The 20,836-nt window shown below is 54.5% G+C and overlaps 7 protein-coding genes across 7 annotated transcripts; 4 read left to right on the forward strand and 3 right to left on the reverse strand.

Moving 5' to 3' along the window:
• Positions 1-1,628: 1,628 nt before the first annotated feature.
• GLRG_05747 (uncharacterized protein) lies at positions 1,629-4,176 on the forward strand (the record flags this gene model as incomplete). Its single annotated transcript, XM_008096432.1, has 3 exons — positions 1,629-1,737; positions 1,796-3,184; positions 3,266-4,176. 3 exons carry the CDS (start codon positions 1,629-1,631, stop codon positions 4,174-4,176), a joined length of 2,409 nt encoding a protein of 802 aa, XP_008094623.1.
• Positions 4,177-4,853: 677 nt separating this feature from the next.
• On the reverse strand, positions 4,854-7,172 carry GLRG_05748 (fungal specific transcription factor domain-containing protein; the record flags this gene model as incomplete). Its single annotated transcript, XM_008096433.1, has 2 exons — positions 4,854-6,867; positions 6,961-7,172. The coding sequence occupies 2 exons, from the start codon at positions 7,170-7,172 to the stop codon at positions 4,854-4,856; spliced, it is 2,226 nt and encodes a 741-aa protein (XP_008094624.1).
• Positions 7,173-8,409: 1,237 nt separating this feature from the next.
• Positions 8,410-9,916, reverse strand: GLRG_05749 (uncharacterized protein; the record flags this gene model as incomplete). Its single annotated transcript, XM_008096434.1, has 2 exons — positions 8,410-9,341; positions 9,394-9,916. 2 exons carry the CDS (start codon positions 9,914-9,916, stop codon positions 8,410-8,412), a joined length of 1,455 nt encoding a protein of 484 aa, XP_008094625.1.
• A 679-nt stretch (positions 9,917-10,595) lies between these two features.
• On the reverse strand, positions 10,596-13,804 carry GLRG_05750 (glycosyl hydrolase family 18 protein; the record flags this gene model as incomplete). The annotated part of the gene is made up of 6 exons (XM_008096435.1): positions 10,596-11,152; positions 11,241-11,802; positions 11,932-12,341; positions 12,435-12,528; positions 12,637-13,054; positions 13,143-13,804. The coding sequence occupies 6 exons, from the start codon at positions 13,802-13,804 to the stop codon at positions 10,596-10,598; spliced, it is 2,703 nt and encodes a 900-aa protein (XP_008094626.1).
• Positions 13,805-14,084: 280 nt separating this feature from the next.
• Positions 14,085-15,376, forward strand: GLRG_05751 (FMN-dependent dehydrogenase; the record flags this gene model as incomplete). Its single annotated transcript, XM_008096436.1, has 3 exons — positions 14,085-15,078; positions 15,145-15,218; positions 15,290-15,376. 3 exons carry the CDS (start codon positions 14,085-14,087, stop codon positions 15,374-15,376), a joined length of 1,155 nt encoding a protein of 384 aa, XP_008094627.1.
• Positions 15,377-15,842: 466 nt separating this feature from the next.
• GLRG_05752 (DEAD/DEAH box helicase) lies at positions 15,843-17,815 on the forward strand (the record flags this gene model as incomplete). Its single annotated transcript, XM_008096437.1, has 4 exons — positions 15,843-16,130; positions 16,182-16,657; positions 16,710-17,462; positions 17,548-17,815. The coding sequence occupies 4 exons, from the start codon at positions 15,843-15,845 to the stop codon at positions 17,813-17,815; spliced, it is 1,785 nt and encodes a 594-aa protein (XP_008094628.1).
• Positions 17,816-18,944: 1,129 nt separating this feature from the next.
• On the forward strand, positions 18,945-19,706 carry GLRG_05753 (methyltransferase domain-containing protein; the record flags this gene model as incomplete). The annotated part of the gene is made up of 1 exon (XM_008096438.1): positions 18,945-19,706. One exon carries the CDS (start codon positions 18,945-18,947, stop codon positions 19,704-19,706), a length of 762 nt encoding a protein of 253 aa, XP_008094629.1.
• Between the last annotated feature and the right edge of the window lie 1,130 nt (positions 19,707-20,836).

Below are 20,836 nucleotides of genomic sequence, written 5' to 3' on the forward strand. Positions count from 1 at the left end.
GCTTTCATGTAAATTTGGTCGTTTTGATGGGTACAATAATGCCACCCTGGTCCAGGCACGGTTCGCTTCGGAGACTAGTGTATCTGCCTCGGCTCTGCACCGGCTGGTAACACAAGGAAGTCAAGGGATTGATTGCCATCTCTGGGCAACGTTTGCCGCTGATCCAAGCAGAGCATCATGGATGGATCCCCCGTTTACTATGTACTATGTAGATAGTTATCTACATCAAGTGGTTCAGTGTGTTGTACGTTACACTGCACCGTCACCCGCACCGGCCACCTAGGCCGGGACCTTTTTTTTTTCGTTTTTTTTTTTTCGTCTCATACCTTTGGCCGCTGCAACATCGGGTGAAAAGGTCCTGACAAGCCAAGGAAGACTGGACCACCACGGAAATGGCTTGAAGACTGTTTTGTCCTGTGCCCTTTGCCGCCACTTTCGCACGGGCCCGCGGTCCATCCCACCACTCATTCCACCTTTTCCCCGTCCGACCATTTGATGTAGACTACCTACATACCTACATAGTATCTACATACTATATACGCTTCATATTGTGTACTCTTAGGAGTACCTAGATAGGTAGGTACTCTCCGTTTGCTCACCTGCTCCCGGAACCTTAATGTACCATTTCGTCTGAGCAGCAGCTTGAACCCTTGTCACTATCGCACCGACCCGGCCTACTCTCAACCCCTCTTGTCCGGGCCTTGGCCAATCCCTTTTGCCGTTCGGGATTTTGTTTGCCTTGCAAACCAACACAGGACCTCGTGCTTGCGGCCATCCCTGTTCGGCTCCAAGAGATATGGAAATGAGTTGATCGTTGACAACCAGGTATCCCACAAGCTACTCGGAAGATGCACATCGGCCTGCCTATATGGCGGCACAAATAGGCAGGCCGATGTGCGTCTTCTATTAGCCAGGGCTTCTCGCGCTTGACGAGGCCTCGCAAACGCCCGGCCTGCTCTCCAAGAGATTATTGACTGTTACTACCCTCGTCGGAGCTGCTGAGAGGGCCGTTCAAAGACGCGACGCTAAGGCTCCCTGCTTCACCGGCTGCCGCTTGACGCAGCCACGCTCAGGTACCTAAACGATGGATCGTATCGTATGCATCGTCTCGACTGTACGAAGCCCTCGACCTGGACTGGCCCGGACCCGAAACCCGCTTTAGCGTCAATCATTTCCCACCCACCCGCTCCGCTTCCCCCCCCCCCCCTCTCTTTCTGATGTCTTTACCTAGTAGTGTACGGAGTACGGAGTATTATACGCACACTTCATTCAGCCTTGCACCCCGACACACGACTCGTCATGTCGCATCGTTCCTCCTTTTCTTTTTCTCTCTAGCCTCTCAATAACTGACGCCGTCTGGCCCACCTGTTTGGCTTTTAGACCCTCCCCTCCCCCGTCTACTGGCTCGAACCCTTCTCTTCTCCGCCCGCCGTCTGCTCCATCCTCTCGTCACTTCCATCTTGTACAACCGGCAGAATCTCCGTCTCTCACCATCCAAGCACTCGCTTGTTTCCTGTGTTCCTGGCTGAGCATCAATCTTCCTATCGGCCTGTGAGCGTCGTCTGTTGGCTTCGTGCTAGCTGCTCGGCCTTCGTGCCTCGCCACATGGCGGGCGACAAACCGCAATAATGGGCCTCCTGAAGTTCTTCTCTTCCAAGAAGTCACCCAACAAGCCGCAAAACGAGATCAAGGTCCAGGCCTATGATGCCACCACTGCTTCCCTTCCCCCGCTCCTAGGTAAGACTACCATCTCACCCCCGTATACTTCACGCCCATCCAGCTTACACACAGTCAGGAACATATCCCGTGGCTGGAAATGGCCCAACAGCTGTCTTTGAGGGCTTGCAACGGTCTCATTACAAAATGAGCGAGACCAACTTGTCTTTTATGACGGATTTCGACATCGCAGCTCCAGCCCCACCAGTTCCTCGATTCCGCGATACCAGTGCCCAACGTCCCAGTTCCGCTCCTGGCGGCGACTGGCGGAACCCATCTCCATCAAGTAAACCAGCGAGAAACTCGTCGAGGGGCCCGCCTCTCTCGTTCCGAAAACCGCGCATCGGATCGCTATCGTCAACAAACTCAGGCTTCTCCCCCACGCCGAAGCAGCGGGCCGATCTCTCGGCCGTCCCCTTCGAGGGCGACCCGTTCTTGCCTCCGCCAGCTCCGTTTTCACATTCTCGTCATATGTCTATGCGAAGTACTGGTACAGCCGCGAGGGGCTTTGTCGACCTTCTCGATGCTCAGTCAGAAATCAGACCATCCGGCTTCCAAAGTCGGGTCAAGGCGTCGGGGGCGCGGGACTATGGCGAAGATGTCGCTGACAGGAATATTGGCGAGAACGGTGTTGACCTGGCATCCGAGAGGGTCCAGGAATTCTACGCCGCGAACACAAATTTACGACCTCAAACCACAGGAACTTGTGTGAGGGACAAGAGAGAGACGTTTGTAAATCCTGGGCGTCGTGAGTCCACGGTCAATGAAAACCGCACCAAGTCGTTGACCACGTCGATCGGCCAAGTCTCATTTCGGTCCAACATCTTGAACCCCGAAAGCTCTCTTAGCCGACAACCGATCATGGAGTCCGTTGCCGGGTCGGGTAGCGTTCGGCGAAGGCAATCGTTGGGTGCTTACATCCCAACTGCCCCCGTCTCGTTCGTCTCCTCATTCGTCCCAGCCGGACCTTTGAACAGTCACCCCATGACCTTCGGCGCAATTGCCCCTCAAATTGCCGCGAGGCAGCAGAAAAGACGCTCTACACTAGGTGGAGAGGCCCCATTGGACACAATGAGCATACTGTCGACTTCGGTTGGCGGACAGGCCGAGTCTTCGTTGTCGCCAAAGACGTCACAGAAGCCACCTTACCTGGTCAAACACAATTACTCGTTGCCTGTCCAACAACGACCGAAGACGTCAGGCCACAGTTATGTCGAGTCGTTTCAGTCGATGAGGCCGTCATCCCGCGGAGGGTCAGTAGCTAGTTCCACATTCTCCTCCCCAACCCAGAAGAACTCGTCATCCAAACGGCACACCTTGTTCGCGAGAGGTCCAACTGCCCGCCATACCGAGTGGCCACGGAACGCGAAGCTCGATGAACCGATTGACACAAGGGGATGGGTCAGCCGAGTTGAGATTGAGAGCTTTGAAAATTCCGCGGATGTGGCCTTGTCAGCCCCTTCACCGCGTTAGTGCCTTTACCGATTTCCTCGTCACCTTTGTCAACATTTTCATGAGGCCTTCCTACTGACATGCCCGGTTGTAACAGATGTGATGAGAAGTGGCCGCTTGTGGCTTGAGGAACAAGAGGACTCGTGTCAGAGCCCGAAGGCCCCTTTGTCGCCGCACGGGATAGGTACTCAGGAAGAGACCTTGGAGCATTTTTCGATGAGGAAAAGCAGCTTGCGTCAGTGGTCCATGTCGTCTTCGTCTCCGACCACGTCAAGCACTAGCAGTTTCCAGCGCACGCATTCTCGACGCACCACGACGACCTCGATTGATTTGGCTACCAAGTCGTCGCTCAGGAACGACAGCCAGACTTCGCTGCATAGCGAGACAGGCGATTTCGCCGCGTATTGCGCAGCCCTCGAGAACGCCCTGTCGGCTCCCATGGACCTGGCTAACCCCGAGACAAGCTTCAATATGGATGACTACTTGTCATCCGAGGACGACGTCGACGCGGACTCGTTTATCACTACCCGTGAAAGGGAATCAGTCCATATCGGCGGCAACGAGGAAGAACTTCTATTCAGCGTCGAGGGTTACGGTGAACAGGGTTTTCAGCTGCCAGGGCTTTTTGACACTATTTCCAAAATACCAGACTCCAGCGCCACGTCACTAGAGCACTCGAATAAGCGGTTCACGCTGAGTAACCCTAGTTGGTTCGCCCGCAGGGCGTCGCTGGACTCTTGGGCCGAGGCTCCTATCTCGCCCGTCAAAGAAGAGAAAGGGAAAGAGGACGACGACAGCCTTTTTGATATCCCAATTAGATCGGATCTGGCCCTCGGCCCCAGAGGCACACGGAGGATCTCGGCGCTTGGGACCATGTACCAGAGCACCTATGCGAATAGGGAGGAGGACAAGGCCGACGTGTGGATGGCTGTACGGATGCGGAAGGAGGCCAAGGCGCGGCAGCGGGTGGTGGTCAGGACCAGCAAGTCCCTTCAGAGGCTGGCTTGAAATGTGGAGGGCGGCTCTTGGTGGTAGCGCGTGAGAGAGAGCGGTGCTATCCTGACCACAAGGTCATCGCCGTCTACACTTTTCCCTATTCAAGGCGGTTCATGTTTTGGAAAATGGGTTTGCTTTTCTTTTTTTTCTTTTCCCTATTGCTCTCTTTTGAGCTTTTACACTACTACTACTACTATACGCCAGGAGTTTGAGTGAGCTATACCCGGGGGGCTTTTGTTTTTAGACGATACGATCAGGGAAGGCAAGCGATTCTAGCTGGGTTTTTAGGGGGATATAGGGACGGAACCACTGCCTGCAGCGGAGGGGGTCTAAACCCCAAATGAGATAGATGCAGCCGATGTGGTGAATGATATCTTGTCACTTCATCGTATAATAATAGAGCAATATGATGCTATCCAAGGACTGTACTGTGTCTGTTTGTCCATCCTCGTCACATTCTCATAGATACTACTACCATTCGCGTGTGAAATAGCTTCGGCGAGACACGCTGACGCCAAGGGTTTTGTGTTAGTTATATTGACGCATTTCAAGGATATCGTCTACATATAGAAAACACGATCCACGACAATATTTGCGTTCCGTACGGAAAGAAGGGAAACACCGGTGGCTCTCAGACCGGCAAACAGCCCATGATCCATGTCATTGCGTCAGCATATCGAGGCAAACTTTCAGAAGAAGGCAAACATGCGCTGATGCATCCCATCTTCGCCGCCGACGCCGAGGTATGTGCCCCAGTCCAGTTCCGCGAGCTGCTCGTCGCACCACTCGAACAGGTCCATGCTGCCGTCCGTCGTGGCTGAGGGTGTGCGGGTGGCGGGCCCGACGGCGGCTCCGGGTTCTTCAATCTCGGCGGTGACAGCCTCGTAGAGCGCCGCGACGATTTCCGGGGTGTAGTCCGAGGTGCGCATCCAGGGGCGCATCTCGGCGAAGACCTCGAGGGCCTTGGTGAGGCCCGCGCACCATGTGGCCAGGGGTGCTACCGGAGGCATGCCGGCAGTGGCCAGTGAAGGTATCGGGCGGACGGCCGGTCTCTCCTGCTGGCAGGACGAGTGGCGGTGCCTAGTCTCGATGGCGATGGACAGCAGCGGAACCATGCAGGCCTGGAACAGGTACCAGGCCGAGTTCCAGACGTGGATGCGGTTGGGCATCCAGTAGAGCGTTATTGCATCGATGGCCTCCAAAGCGACAGAGCGGCATATGTCGACTAGCATCATATCTTCGGCAGAGGGCTCAGCGATGCTGGAGACAGACGCGGCACCGCGTCTGAGGCCGTGGCTTTGGGCGAGATACAACAGGAAGCAGCGTGACAAGATGAGCCGCACGCTCAAGTAACGGTTGCGCATGAACTCGCGGGCCATCGCCAGCCGGGGCGGGGAGTTCGCCGGGTCACGCAGGTACTCGGGCAAGGAGGCGTGCCACTCCCTGAGCTCGCGGTCGAAGGCCAAGGCCTCCTGGGCGGACAAGCGGGCGTGCTGGGCGAAGCGGTGCTGGATCCGGTCACATATGTGACAGAACATGCAGCTGGCCCGCAGCGATGCGGCGACGTGGTCGTCAGGGAACAACGACGCCGGCAGGAGCGTGTCCATAGTACTACCGTCCCAGCGGCCGCAGGTCGGACGGCCCAGGGTCATGCTCGCCCAGGTGTCGAGACAGAACAGGCCCCACCAGGTGCGGCGGCGTGTCTCGGCGCGGGAGACGCGGGTATCGCGCTCCGCATCGCTCACGGGGCGTTCGTCGGCGATGCGGCTGCGAGGGGCGGGTTCCCGATGCAGGCCGAGGGCTATGGCGACGCGGTGGGCGGCGCCGAGGACGGCGTAGGCCATGTTGGGGGAGTTGCGGTAGTGGAGGTAGTAGCCGCCTAACAGGCAGAGGGCCTGGAGGCTCTCCATGTTGCCGGAGCCGAGGAAGTCTATGTCGAGGTGGGCGCGTGCCTGCTTGTAGTAGTGTAGGTGCAGCGAGTCGCTGCCGGAAGCGACGGAGCCCAGAGTGAAGACCATGTTGAGGAGGGCCAGCCAAGAGCCGTCGTGGCGGGCCCCCGAGGCAAGGGTCCGCCGGAAGTCGTCCTCGTTGAGAATCGGGGTGATGGGGTGGACGTGGTCAAAGTAGAACACGATGCAGCGCCGCTCGCGCAGAGGGTTCTGGCCGGCCCCGGCCCCGGCGGGGGACAGCGACGGCAGCAGCTGGGATTGATTTTGGGCGTCGTTCCACGTCTTGACGCGCTGGGCCGTGTGCTCTTTCGCGGCGGGGCAGAGACGGAAGATGGCTCTCAGGACGGCGCTAACAGAGGTGACGCCGAGGTAGGAACTATGGTGCTGGTCCGTCGCCAGGCTCACGGCGTTGATGTCGTCGCTGGCTCGGATGGTGGTGGGCTGGTGCGCGGACTCCTCCCAGCGCCTGTCGTTGGCGGCTTCCCCGCTCTCGGAGAGCTGCGTCGGGTCGTCTGGAACATCGTCCTCGTCCTCGTTCCCGTCTTCTTCCGGAGCAGCGGTTGAGACGACACCAGCTGGTAAGAGGCCGGCCTGTGGAACGGCGGGACGTGTACCAGAGAGCGAGTCTCGTGGTAGCAACGCGAGCAGTTCCGCCCGACTCTTGCCGAGCAGGTCGTCCACGGAGACGTCGGGGAAGAGTTCCTGCAGGACACGGGACTGGTCGCGGAGCTTCTCTGCAGTCTTTTCAAGAGTGCTAATGGGTGCATGTTAATTGTCGTCGTCTCGATGAAGTAAGCCCCGGGGCTTCATAGGCATGCCAGGGGTTATGAGGGGTGTCGTGTCATACCTCCTGCTCACAGCGTGCCGTCTGCTCCGCTGCCTATACTCGCACGAGTCTGCCACTTTGTAGTACTGGCAACTGGCGCAAGGGTGTCCACCGTCGCATTTGACTTTCCGTCTCGTGCACTCCTGGCACGAGCGGTTGACTTTCCGGGGCAGAGTCGGAGCGGCGGCTGCCGATGCCGAGGGGCTCCGGCGACTGTCGAAAGAGTGGAACATGGCCTGTTGCTCCGTCTCACACGTTGGCGATTCTACCCCTTGGAAGGCGGCTTACATTTCCACTTTTCTTCGTGCATCGTTGCGGCGTCGACCACCGTCGCCGCCAATTATATGTTGCGGAACTCTTGGCGCCTTGCTTTCTGTATGAGCCAAGCCCCCTTTTCAACATGACAGCCTGATATCCGACTGCCTCTTGCTTCAGAGACCCTAAATACCCTTTTCCTCTTCATTCTTCTTGGAGCCAAGAGGAAGGATATGGAGAATCGCTTAAGGCATTATCTGCAGCAGGCCATGAGGATACTACACTTATGCCTATTGACCTGGACACAGCCATTAACTCAAGATGCGGAACTCACTGAGATCTACTTAATGAAATATCTTTCGGGGGTAATGAGGAGATTGTACAGATTCTCATCAAGAAGGACGCAGATGTTAATGCTCAAGGCGGCACTCACAGTAATGCTCTTCAAGCTGCACCCTACAGGGGCCATGGACATATTGTGGAGATGTTGGTTAACTCCAGTGCCCATGTTAACTTGATAGGAGGTAAGTTTGATACTGTTCTATGTAGTATATGCTGCGGGAGCAACAAGATTATCGCTAATATGCTTATTGACTTTGGTGTAGATATTGGCGCTTTGATTAGCGATTATAGCAACTTTTACAGGAAAAAGCATGTTACAGGCTTTAGCACGTTTTAGAAGGCTCTTGCTAATACAGGTGTGGATTTTAATTTCAAAAAGGGCGTGTTAACTAGACTCTTGCAGCATTCATGCTATTCCTATCTCAAAGGCAAAGAGTTATATTCATTTCTTCAGTTCAAAGATCTCATCAAAGAGCTGATCAGCTCGGGTGCAGATATTAATGCCCAGACTGGTGGTTTCTTTGGTAGCCTTCCCCAGAGTGCATGTGGCTATGGGAATATGGACGTTGCTCAACTTCTGGTCAGGCTAGACGCAGACATAAACTTAGCTGCCATGGGACATTTCAACGCACCTCATTTTGCGTGTATGGGACGTAATGAGAGTCATAGGAATGCTGCTTTAAAATTAAGACGAATGTCCTAGTTTCATATACCACTAATTAAGTGCTTTCTCCAACTTCAGGTTTCTTGATTAGCATTACTGCTAAAAATGGTTCCATTCCCATGCCTCTTGTCACTGTTCCCTCTAACTCATATTGATCAGTGTGGGTATTGAGACAAGAGAGCGTCATCCTCCCGTCAGTTGGACCAGCCCTACTCCATCTCCATCTCGCCCTCCGGCGTTGACGTCTTGATGTTGCCCTCGCCCACCCCGTCTTCCATGGCCGCGCGAATCTGCGCCGGAAGCTTCCACCGCACGGCCGAACCCTCTCCAGACGCGTCAAGATACCAGGTCGCCTTCTCCACGGGCCCCTCCTTTATGGCTCGGCGGGCCGAGGCAGGCCAGTTGAGAAAGGCGGTCCGCTCCTCCTCGCCGACGCCGATGTAGCCGACGTCGACCATCGCGAGCACTCCGTGAATGTGCATCTCGGCACGCCGCGGCACGTCTGCCCCCGCGACGGCTCTGGCGAAAGAGGCGACGAGCGGCGTGAACGTCTCTGGGCTCGGGACACCACGTACCTGCTTCGAGGGACGATCCAAATTCGCCGTGGCCAGGGACCTTGAGATAGAATCAGCGGCATCCGAGTCTTCCGAGTCCACGTCAGCAGGGCCGTCTTCGTTCGATGTCGTCACATCCTCGGGTTCGGACGCTTCATAGTCAGGGTTGGCATCGTCAAACAGCCACTTGCCGTCAGGAGTCACGAGTGAGACCTCGACAAAGTAGAAGCTCAGCCTAGGACCAAATCCTTGAGATGGAAATGCCCGTGGGTATAGAATCCATTTCCCGCGGAGAGTAATCGACGTCATGGTCGTGAGCCCGGAAATCCTGGCCAGACCACGGCTCAAGTCGTCCTCGCCGTCGTCACCAACGTACTCTTCGGGCTGCGCCAGCTCGTTCTCTGGGTCGCTGTCCGAGAGTAGAATCTCGAGCGTTGCAAGAGACGTGAACGAGGGGTCGAGGAGCGTCTGGGCGAGCGCCGCTCGAAACCCCTGTCGGGTCTGAGAGAGGTGGAGTTTGGGCATGTAAAACTCACATGAGGCATGTTGGAGAGAAGGCACGACAGTCGCCATGTGATAGGCGGCCGCTGGGTGGATTTTGCGACCAGTCGGCCGGCCAGTGCCCCGGTCTATCTTGACGAGGCTCAGCGAGGGAGACGCAGGCGACAGAAGGAAGACGGCCGGAAGGCAATAGTTTGGCGTCGATATCCAAGTATCGGTAGAAATTCCGGCCCCTCTTGACGGTCACGCTCCCATTGCGTCGCTCTATATCTTCCGAGGGCGACGTGGCTGTCAGAGAGAGCCGAATCCCTTCGTTCCCCTGCGAGTCCTTCCTCTGCCATGAGCTGAGGCTGGTGAAGAGGGCGAGTACAGCGCGCGTGAAGGCTGCAGAGTTGGTGGCGGCCTCACGGGTGGACTGGAACTTGTTCTGCAGCCTCTTGTCGCTGGTGCTCGGGAGAAGGACATCGTAGCAAATGGTCTTTACGAGATGGCGGATTCCGGCATCGTCAAAGACCTGTTCAAACTGTCGGAGCGATTCAGAATGGCTGTTGAGCTGGACGGCCGTGAAGGAACGCGCTTGGACTCGACTGGTCACCGCCCTAGAAGGCTGGCCGATCTCGATTGAAGAGACAAAGTCGAGTCGTTCGGATGAGGGTTCCATATTTAGTGTCTTGCTTGCAATGTACCGAGTTGATGTGAGAGTGGTGGCGAATGATGGTGAGTGCGGTTGTCAGGGGGAAGTGTCGAGAGGGGTGAGTGAGCAGGCATGTCTACTTAGTATAGGTTCTCAAGCACAGATATGTATGTAGACAAAAGGAATAACAAACCAGACATATTTGCACTTATTGAAACGCGCCAAGGGGTGTCGGTACAGAACGTGGTCTCGCCCTCCTATGTATACACACCTCGAGGAGGATGCTGTCGAGATTCTGCCTGTCCTGTCACATTGAACTGCTACGCATCATCACAGCAGAAGTTGAGATGGAGCCGTCACAGGTCTAGAAAACCACACTACAAAATGACAGGATAGATACACACAGTCCATGCTCCGTCTCTAACTAGCGTGCGTGGCTAGAATCTCCCGAACGGGCTCGACCAGCTAGCCATGCCGTCGACTTCCTTTTGAGCGTCTCGATCTTGACCCTAAGCGCCGCCCGCGCTGGCGTGTCCTGGGCTGCGTCGGTGTTATCCAAAACCTGCTCGATACGAGGCATCCATTGACGAATGAACGCCCGGACCTTGGAGGCAGCGAGGTCGGTCCGTCCCTTCATAAATGACATTCACAACGCCTTCATCCCCTGGATTTCAGCGCTATACTTCGGGTCGTTGCGCAGCAAGTCCTATATCTCTTCCATGCGGTCGCCGACACGCGTTGCCTGCGCCACCAGCGTGTCCCGGATGGCACCCGTGGTGAGATACTTCCACAGCATGAGAGCAGTCTTCATGGTTCGGATCGCATCGCCAACGGTGGCCTCGGAAGCCACGGCGCGCCCCATGTCGTCCGTACCACTCAGGGCAGGGAAGTTCTGGAAGGCCTTGGACTTGATGTTGCTGACCGGCCCGATGACGAAGACAAAATCATCCTCCTTGTGCGCCGGGTAGGGAATCCGGGACCGGGTCTCTGTCCCTCTCGAGTATGGCCAGGCGTCGGCGATGTACTGCCACGGGGACCGTCTCGGCGCCCTTGGGACGATGGGGTCCACGGCGTTCGTATCGAACCAGCCGGATCCGGTCTCTTCCATATCGAAGCAGAGGTCCGAGAAGGCCGTCGTCTCGAAGAACAGAACAACCATCTGCGCTTCCAGGACGTGTTCCACGGGATACTCCTCAAGAGCCGGGTTTCCAGCCCTCGTGGTGTATGGAACCCGTTGTCTCGTAGCCTGAATGACGAAGTCGTCTGTTGTGTGCGCTAATAACCCGCCTGGTTCAGCCCATGAAAGGGATAACGTCCGGGGAGAAGAAGAAACAAGTATTGCGGTACTTACAATTACTGCAATCAGCCCAGTCGGCGTTGTCATAAATGTCAAAGGTGCCTGATGTGTCCCACTTCTTGATGTGGAATTGGTGAGCCCCGTTGCAGATGGCAAGCTTCTTGCCCGGCGCCCGCTTGGCCAGAGGACCTCTTTCGACCAGGTGCATCTCGCTTGCCGAGGTACCGTACTCCTGATCGTCGCTGTAGTCGTTATAATCATCCGTCTCGTTAAAGGGACCCTTAGCAAAAAGGGAGCCGCCATCGTCGTCGAAGATGCTCCGTTTGCGGAACTCTACCGGGTGCGCGTCGCTCGTGCTATCATCATAGAACTCGAAGACGTTTTGCGTGTCGGCGCAATCTTGGGCGCCCTGGTTGCCCTCGACTGGACACAGCTTTTCGGCGTCGGGTAGCTTGACCAGCGGCTCGTATGGGACAAGGCGCTTGCGAAGACTGGGCTTCCCGATGAGGGAATGAGAGGAGTTGCGACTCTCTCCTCTGCCCTCGATATGCCTCTTGGTTTCGGCCGTGACGCATTCCCATTCCTTGTCGCCTTCGGGAATGATGCGTTTGTTGAGCTGCGTATGGTCCAGCAAGGTTAGTGTCTTCTGATACTAGTAAAAATACCCAGGACTTCAAAGAGATGCGGGCCGCTTACCTCACCAAACGTGTGAGGAGATGGATTCCATTGGAAGAAATCGGGACACATGGGCGTCTGCCATCAGCTTCACTCCGGCCTCGACCTTGTAGCCAAACAGACAGTCACCGCCGACAAGGTCCGACATGGCGCGGACGCGGCCGTAGAGATCTCCGTAGAGCTCGATTTCGGCGTCCTCAAGATCCCATTGCTTATCGAACTTGATGCCGAACGCTAGCGTCGGTATGATGTGCGCCTCGGCGTAGCCTTGGGCGGTGACCGACACCTCGAAGCTCGGTGACGCGATGCCGTCCGTGGGGAACTGCCGGTTGGCAGACTCGATCTCCTTGGGCTTGTAGTCGTCCTGCTGCGGGTATGTCTGTCTGATTTCCCAGTTGGCGAGCTCGGCCTTGGCTTCGATCCGGTCCTCGATGGAAACCCTGGCTTTGAAGCGGGCGTTGAGGCCAAAACGGGGCCCGACTTTTCGACACAACAGGTCAGCTGTGCGCTGATAGGGGAAGATGCATAGTACGTGTGACTTACGCTAAACGATTCCGGTGATCTTGAAGTTACCGCCGGGGATGGGCAGCGGGACGATGGTGAAGACACCCGAATTCCATTCCAACTTCATCAGGGCGTCGATGGTGAGGATGGCTTCGATGCTGCCCTATTGACATGCCGTTTAGTCAAAATGTCCGTCATAATGTCCGCTCAATTATCTCCTTCTCCACCAAACGTGCAGTCGACCCTTGGACGAAAGAATCGGTTTGCTTACCTCGTTGTTAAAGTGGACGTAAGATTTACTAAGGTTCAAATTAGCTCCTAGCTCGGTGATGATTGTGATGCCAAACGACGTTGACATCTCAATAGCTGCCGTCGCCACTGCATCAATCTTGGCTCGGAATGGCCCGCAGGTCCAATCCTCCTTGAGAATGATGGCCGAGACCTCCTCATAGTCATGCCGCTTCTCGACCGTGACGTCAATGTGGAGAAGCTCCTTGAGCCACTGGAGAGCATCATCGCCAAACCATCGTCGGTAAAGCTCTTCACGGCTCACACTACCGCGGTGGTAGTCGTCCCGACATTCTTCCTCGAGCCAGCGGCGGTGATTGCCGCCGACTTCGTCAAGGGTTCGCTTGGACTTTTTGGAAGACGGCGCGGCCACGATCTTGTTCCAGTAGCCTTCTTGGTTTCTGCAATCAGTTGAGAGGGTCAGTGACGATTCTTTCGTACGCACATACACGATAAGCCTGTAAAAAAGCAGAGAGGTTAGGTCCTTACGAAAAGTCAACTCGCAGCTGCGTCGGACCAAAGCCCCACGGCACACGGGTGAAGTTGTAATCAAACTTGAGATCGTAAATTGTGGCGTCATGTAGTAACTTCCTTTCCACCAGATGCTGCGGCAGGAACTGGTTTCCGGCGGGTTCAAGGCTCTTGGCGACGGCGTGCTTCCCCAGGCCGCAGTCCCTGTTCTGCGGCATTTCAAGAATAGTCCCCTCGACTCCGTGTCCCTTGTAAATGTCGCCGTAGTTGCTCCTCTCCGAGCTATCGGTACACACCATCTGGACGGTGTGCTCGCCCTCGCTGACCGCCTCGGTGCAGTTGAAAACCTCCCAGTGGGATCCGTCACGCTTGTCCAGAGAAGTCTGGATCTCTCCGGGACTGGCGAGGACATGGAACTGGAAGGCTGCCTCGTTCGGTTCATCCTCGGAATTGTTGTCCGCCTCACCGTCGCCCCAAGTGTTGTCGATGTTCAGGTCGAACTTGGTCTTGACGTCGTCGCCCGTCGGCGGGCTAGGGAATAGATCTTTCAGGGGCACCGGTAGGAACAGGGGCTCGCCGGACGGCGGAGCGCAGCAAAAGACGCGGAGCCGGCCAGGGTCGATTCCGCCGCAGACCCTGCCACCGCCGGACCATCCTAAGATTGCTGGATAGCAATCCATGGTCAAGTTTATAATGTGTCTAAATCGCCTTCTTTCGTTGAAACCTGCCACGTGACTTACTGATATTATCATCTATGAATAGATCACCGCCTTTCTTGCTAGCCACCCAGGCGGCAAGTCCGTCCTGTTGAAGAACGCAGGCAAAGATTCGACTGATGCGTTTAATGAAGTGCATCCAGTTGAGCTTCTAGAGGAGTATTTGAAGCCAGGTCAGCTCATGGGAATACTTGAATCAACTTCGGAAAAAGAGTTACCGAAGAAGGATAACCCCACAGCAGATATGCCTATACTATCACCATCTCATCGTGGTTCAGAGGGCATGCCTCCGATGTCTCACATCCTCAGCATCTCTGAGGTGGAAGAGTATGCGATGAGGAAATTAAGTCCGAAGGCCATTTCATACTACGCTTCAGGGAGCGACGATGAAATCACCAAGGTCAGAAACGGCGCAGTCTTCCGCTCTATCCTCTTGAGACCACGAGTCTTTGCAGATTGTAGCCGATGCTCTCTTTCAACCAACATCCTCGGAAATCCTGTTGGAATGCCTGTCTACGTCGCGCCTGCGGCCATGGCCAAGCTGGCCCATGCTAGCGGTGAAGTGGGCATCTCTGCAGCATGTTCAAGATTCCGGGGGCTACAGATCATCAGCAAAAACGCATTCATGTCTCCTTCCGCGATTGTCCAAGCTGGACCACACGCGGTTTTTGCTTGGCAACTATACGTCCTGAAGGACATCAAGGCAACCGAACGAACTCTGGCGCAGATCCGGGCCATTCCTCAAATCAAGTTTATCGTCCTCACACTCGACGCGCCCTTCCCCGGCAAGAGAGAGGCAGACGAGCGGTTCAAGATGACCGAGGTCGCCGGGGGAGCGGCGCCCCAGGTCTGGGGCACAGAGTCGAGTTTGACATGGCGAAAGACGCTGGAGTGGCTCACCAAGCAGACCTCGCTTCCGATCGTTCTGAAGGGCATCCAAACACACGAGGACGCATATGCCGCGACCCTTTTCCCAAGCGTGAAGGGCATCATCATTTCGAACCACGGCGGACGTGCGTTGGACACGACGCTGACGCCAGTTCAGGTGTTGCTAGAGATTCGAAAGTACTGTCCGCAGGTGTTGGGTAGGATTGATGTCTTGATCGACGGCGGCGTCAGACGAGGGACCGATGTCGTCAAAGCATTGGCTTTGGGGGCCAAGGGCGTTGGCATTGGCAGAGCTGCGCTATACGGTCTTGCGGTTGGCGGACAGGCAGGGGTCGAGAGAGCGTTGCAGAGTGAGTATTAACACAGAAACAACTGACGACTGTGAAACCAATCGCTGACCTTGGTTCGCTTACTAGTTCTCGCCGATGAGATAGTTACTTCGATGAGACTAATTGGAGTTGAGCGAGTTGACCAGCTTGGGCCGAGACACGTAGGTTTGACCAGTTAACAGATACGAATTATCATCTCTTTCATGACGAGGTTACTGACGAGATTACGTAGATAAACATGGTTGGGTTGCAATCGCAGCTCTATGGCGGTTCACCAGGTCTTGAGGAGACGGATGCAGAATTGAGGTACAAATTGTGACACCTAGGAACGAGAATACGATGCTCGTAAGTGACAGAATGTAATTTGTGCTTCACCCATCAAGCTCGAGACTCAGAAACAGGGCCCTTGAAGGAAGGTTTTTGATTGTTTATAGGTGACGAGGTCAATCCTTGAGAAAACCTCAAGAGGTCTCTGAATGATTAACATTGTTTTAATCTTATACGCCAACAAGATTTATTGCGAGCGTGGATAGCCAAAGATTCCACGTCCCGAGATTGACATTCATTATGTATCCGTATAGGTCACCCGTCTGGGTGCGCAACCCCTAGCATGCTTATTCAGCCATCGGCATTCATGGTTCAAGATGGCCGATAAGATAAGCTACTGCCAGACCCGCCCCTCCAGATTTTTTTTCTGATTTGGCACTGGTTCGGTCGCCTCCATCCAAGACTTCTGCAGATTTCCCATAACGTAGAATATCATTGCGACGCCGACCGATCCCACGATGAAGAGAAAGCAACCCGAAGATACCGTTCCCGCGGGCGAAACTGAGAAGCGCGTCAAGACAGAACAGTCTACTACCACTGAGCTTTCCTTCGCCGATCTTGGACTCGATACACGGCTGGTTCAGGCCGTCGCCGCCGAGAGCTTTAAGGAACCGACCCCAGTGCAGCAGAAGGCTATCCCGTTGGCCTTGGACGGAAAGGATGTCGTCGCAAAGGCTCCCTGCGGCTCTGGAAAGACGGCAGCGTACGTTCTGCCAGTGCTTTCTAGCATCCTGAAGCGCAAGACTGTACGTAAACGCTTCTTTCTCCCTGTCAATTGGATCCGGCTGACTCTCTAGACCGACTCTTCACCCGCCACAACCGCCCTCATTCTTGTGCCGACTCGCGAGCTCGCCGACCAAGTTCTCAAAGCGATCGAGAAGTTCTCAGCGTACTGCGCGAAAGATATTCACGCTATCAAGCTTGTCGACAAGATCTCCGACGCTGTCCAGCGCTCCCTCCTCTCCAACTTCCCCGACGTCGTCATTTCCACACCAGCCACCGCGTGGCGTAACATCGTTTCCGAAGCGTTGTTGCTGGGGAATCTGACGTCCATAGTCCTTGACGAGGCCGACCTTATCATGTCTTACGGCTACAACGAGGATCTGGAGAACATTGCAAGAAAGCTGCCCAAGGGTGTCCAGTTGACAATGATGAGCGCAACACTTTCAACGGATGTCACTACGCTACAAGGGACTTTCGGCAGGAAACCCACGATATTGGATCTTGACGACGAGGAGACGGAAGGGGACAGTCTTTCTCAGTTTGTTGTCAGGTATGTCACTCGAAATAAGCGTCCTTGCTTGTTATTTGTTAACAGCTTGCAGTTGCGGAGAGGACGAAAAGTTTCTTTTGGCGTTCATTATCTTCAAGCTCAAGCTCGTCAAGGGAAAGTGCCTGATTTTTGTCAACGATGTCGACCGTTCGTACCGCCTGAAGCTTTTCCTCGAACAGTTTCAGGTCCGGAGCTGTATCCTCAACTCCGAGCTGCCAGTCACATCAAGGGCGCATGTCCTCGAAGAGTTCAACCGCGGAGTGTACGACATTATTATTGCATCCGACGAAAAGAGCGCCATGGGTGCGGAGGAAAAGGATGGTGAGGAAGAAGAAGACACGGAGCAACGCCAGAAGGAGAAGGAACAATCAAAGAAGAAGCGCAAATCAAAGCGAGACTCCGAGTTCGGCGTATCGCGAGGTATCGACTTCAAGAACGTTGCCGCAGTGGTCAACTTTGACCTTCCCACATCCGCCTCGTCATACACTCATCGCATTGGACGTACAGCGCGAGCCGGCCGGACAGGCATGGCTCTGTCCTTCTACGTCCCTACCGAATTGTACCGCAAGCACTTGCCGACGAGCATAGAGACGGCCGAACACGATGAGAAGATTCTGGCGAGAATCAAGAAGCAGCAGGCGAAGCAGGGCAAGGAGGTCAAACCCTACAGCTTCAAGAAGGAGCATCTGGATGCGTTCAGATACCGTCTAAATGATGCGTTGAGAGCAGTCACTAAGGTGGCGGTTCGCGAAGCGCGTATGAGAGAGTTGAAGCAGGAACTCCTTAAGAGCGAGAAACTCAAGAGGTATGTGCCTTCCGATTACGGTTGATGGCGTCTCGGACAGGATGTCCGTCGCTATCGAAGCCTGCGCCCGACTAACCCCTTGTAGATACTTCGAGGAGAACCCTACGGAACTCCAACATCTCAGGCACGACGGAGAACTGAGAACAGCTCGACAGCAGCCCCACCTGAAGCATATACCCGAGTACTTGCTCCCGAAAGAGGGAAAGGATTCTCTCACAAAGAACGATGTCGGCATGGTGCCATTCCGCAAGGTGGGTGGTAAACAGAGGAGGAATAAGGGCAAGCCAGGACGCAAGAAGATTGGTACGCGGAAAGTCAACCCTCTGAAGACTTTCAAGGCCCGGAGGAAGTAAGCAAAGGTCTCGACCATACCCTGACGCAGTCGCTTGTAGATACTAATACAGACCTGCTATATTCCCCGTGCATGAGCGGTTATTCCTTGTCAATGTCTTCAACGCGCCGTGATTTGATTCTGCTTTCGGTCAGCTAAGAACTCATCGGCAATTTCATTTTCATACACATGCGAATGCGAATACCTGTGTTCAAAGCTTCTCTGGTCATCAAACCCTTAATTTTCGGCGATGCGGCTCAAGTTTCTCCAGTGTTTTTCCCATCTAGGTTTATTGAATCTCAACACACTCGATGAATCGCCCTCGGCTCTTTTGGGCGTTGACAGCACACTTGTTGCAAGATACACATCCTACTGGTCGTTCCATGTGACCATGCCATGACATACCCCGCCCAAAACAATGGGACGGCTCAGTTGAGTTTGTGGAAAGAGTCGTATGATTTGGTTCAACTCCTTTCGGAGTCCGGCAAAGGCTCGTGCTTATAGCCCAAGCACCTGTCAAAGAGGGTCTATCCTGTGACAGTCGAACGACACGCCAAAGTAGGGCCCGTCCAATTTGTAACTCTCTCCCGCCGACACCGCAATCCAAGACCGCCTGGGCAATCCTCGCGTGATGACATTGGGTCTCATCTTATTTCCAAACATGCGAGACTCGCACTTCGCGAATCTACATTGGTGGATTGGGCCCCGAGTCGCCCTAGCCAAGCTTGTGACTTCGCCGAAGAGTCTGCAGCACCGAGGGACCACCGCCGCGGCACAGACATCGCGGAGGCGGGCCGATACCCCATATCTCCGGGCGCAAGTCCAAAGATGGCTAGCTGATCTTCATATTCCTCATGAGGCGCGCAGGTGCTGCGACGCGCGTCACGGTGTTCGTGATACACTCGGAGAGGATACAGCCAGGGAGACAATGGTGTCCTGAGGTTCGTGGTACCTTCCTGTCGCCAACAGGGACAGAACCTGCCTTCGCAAAGGAACATACAAGCATAAGAATAGGCAGTGTGCCTAAACCTTTCTCGATCTAGCGCGCTGATTGTCTCGCATCAATAAGCAATTTCTCAGATCACGACGACCATTGGCACACGGTTTGGCTCACAACGCATACATTTGGTATTGGACGAGAAGTCTGGGAGATGATACAACCTGATACCTTCGCCGGGGCGGCGATCTACGTCCCGGTGTTCCTCCGTTACGTCTACGACCCAGTTGTCCTGGGCCTCTATTGCCCTTACGCCTGGAATATACCGTCGAGCAAGATGCGGGAATTCTTCAACCGCCACATTGTCAATACCACCTTACGAAACACCGTCGACGAAACAATGATTCGGCCCGGATCAAGCAAAGACTCTCCATGTCGGATCTTGGACATTGGCGTCGGTACCGGATATTTCCTCGAGCACGCGCCCCTTCCGGCGGGGTCGGAAGTGCACCTGGTGGACCTCAACCGGGCAGCACTCCATGCTGCTGGGTCTCGGACGATGGCAGCACACCCGACGACGACATGCCAAACAAGCGTTGCCGACTTTCTTGACCCGGGAAGGAGAGGCTTGCGCTGCAGAGACCTGGGCGGTGGTTCCTTCGATGTCATATCGACAACGATGCTGCTTCACTGTCTACCAGGACCCCCTGCGAGAAAGGCAGACGCCTTGGTCCATCTACGACATCTGCTCGCCCCTGAAGGTACCCTGTTTGGGATGACAATCTTGGGTCGCGGTGTCAAGCACAACATATGGGGGAAACAGTTGATGTTTTGGCACAATCTCCTGGGGACGTTTGGAAACACAGAGGACAACGTGGAGGGCTTTGTCGGGCCCCTAAAGGAAGCATTTGCAGATGTCAAGTGGGAGGTTCATGGCAAGATGCTTTTGTTCGAAGCAAGAAAACCCAAGGTTTGATGGCTTGTTTGAAACTTGAGATGGCCTGTACATTGATGAAATCTTTGAACTGTAGGTACGATTAATGCTCAGCTTCACAACTTTGCAATGACCGCATAGTATTGCAGCCTTTTTTTCCCTTCTTCTTTTCTTTTTTCTTTTTGGAAAAAAGAAGGGGAACTCGTGCCATTTTGTTGTCGATTGCTTCCCAAACACATGACTGCATCTTCCTGGTCTTTATTTGGACGGCCTAGCCGGCGCGGGAGTATTTATTAGCTTGCATCTGATGACTACGAGTATTGAGAGGGGGTTTATGAGACCTTCACTACACATGCAAACTTGCAGGCTCCTATGCCAGAGCTATCTATGGCTGTGTCATCGTAACATGTGTGGACCCCCAGAAGCCTCGTAGACTTTTTCCGGTGTACTACCTGGATTACCAGTATTATGCACTATTGGGGATCGAGCGAGCGCACCTGAGGCCATGCTGCTGAATAATGATACTTCCGCCACCAACGACCGAGATCAGTAGCCTGGATGAAGAACAACCAAGAGCTATCCCAAGGCGTTGACTTTGAGGGTATTGTAATTTGAGTTTGTTTGTCTCCCTTGTAGTCTTACTCTCTATTATGTGTTGTCAACACTCGGGATACAAGGAGCCGGATATCGCGAAACGAACTGCAGAACGAGCATGCTTGGGACCAGTAAACCTAGTCAACTCAAAACTAGTGAATGAGTCAACAGCAGTCTCTTACACTGACAATGATGCAGATTTGGACTGTACCCGTACTGTTGAAGATTGTTATTCTCCTCAGCAAGGGCGATCGCGTGGTAGCTACCAGGGAAATAAGGTCTCTGGGTTGACCTGGCCATGCATTTTAGGCCGTCAAGAACTGTAAATATATAAATATTGTATTCTATTCAGTACGTATTATCTTCGATACTTAGCTTACGTGATAGGTGTTTTGCTACACACTGCTAGCTTACTACTTGTCCCTACTTGCTTTGACCCTGGAAGGTCAGACGTCGGTTCGGAGTCTTCTCGGCCTTAATTCAGTCATCTTCCATCTACCTGTAGCCGTTGCTTTCCTCTCAGAGTATCTCTTCTCAATCGCTTCGAGACTATGCCCTCGCGTCTCCACCATAACTAC

This window comes from Colletotrichum graminicola, assembly GCF_000149035.1.
Source record: "Colletotrichum graminicola M1.001 genomic scaffold supercont1.20, whole genome shotgun sequence".
Lineage (NCBI taxonomy): Eukaryota > Fungi > Ascomycota > Sordariomycetes > Glomerellales > Glomerellaceae > Colletotrichum > Colletotrichum graminicola.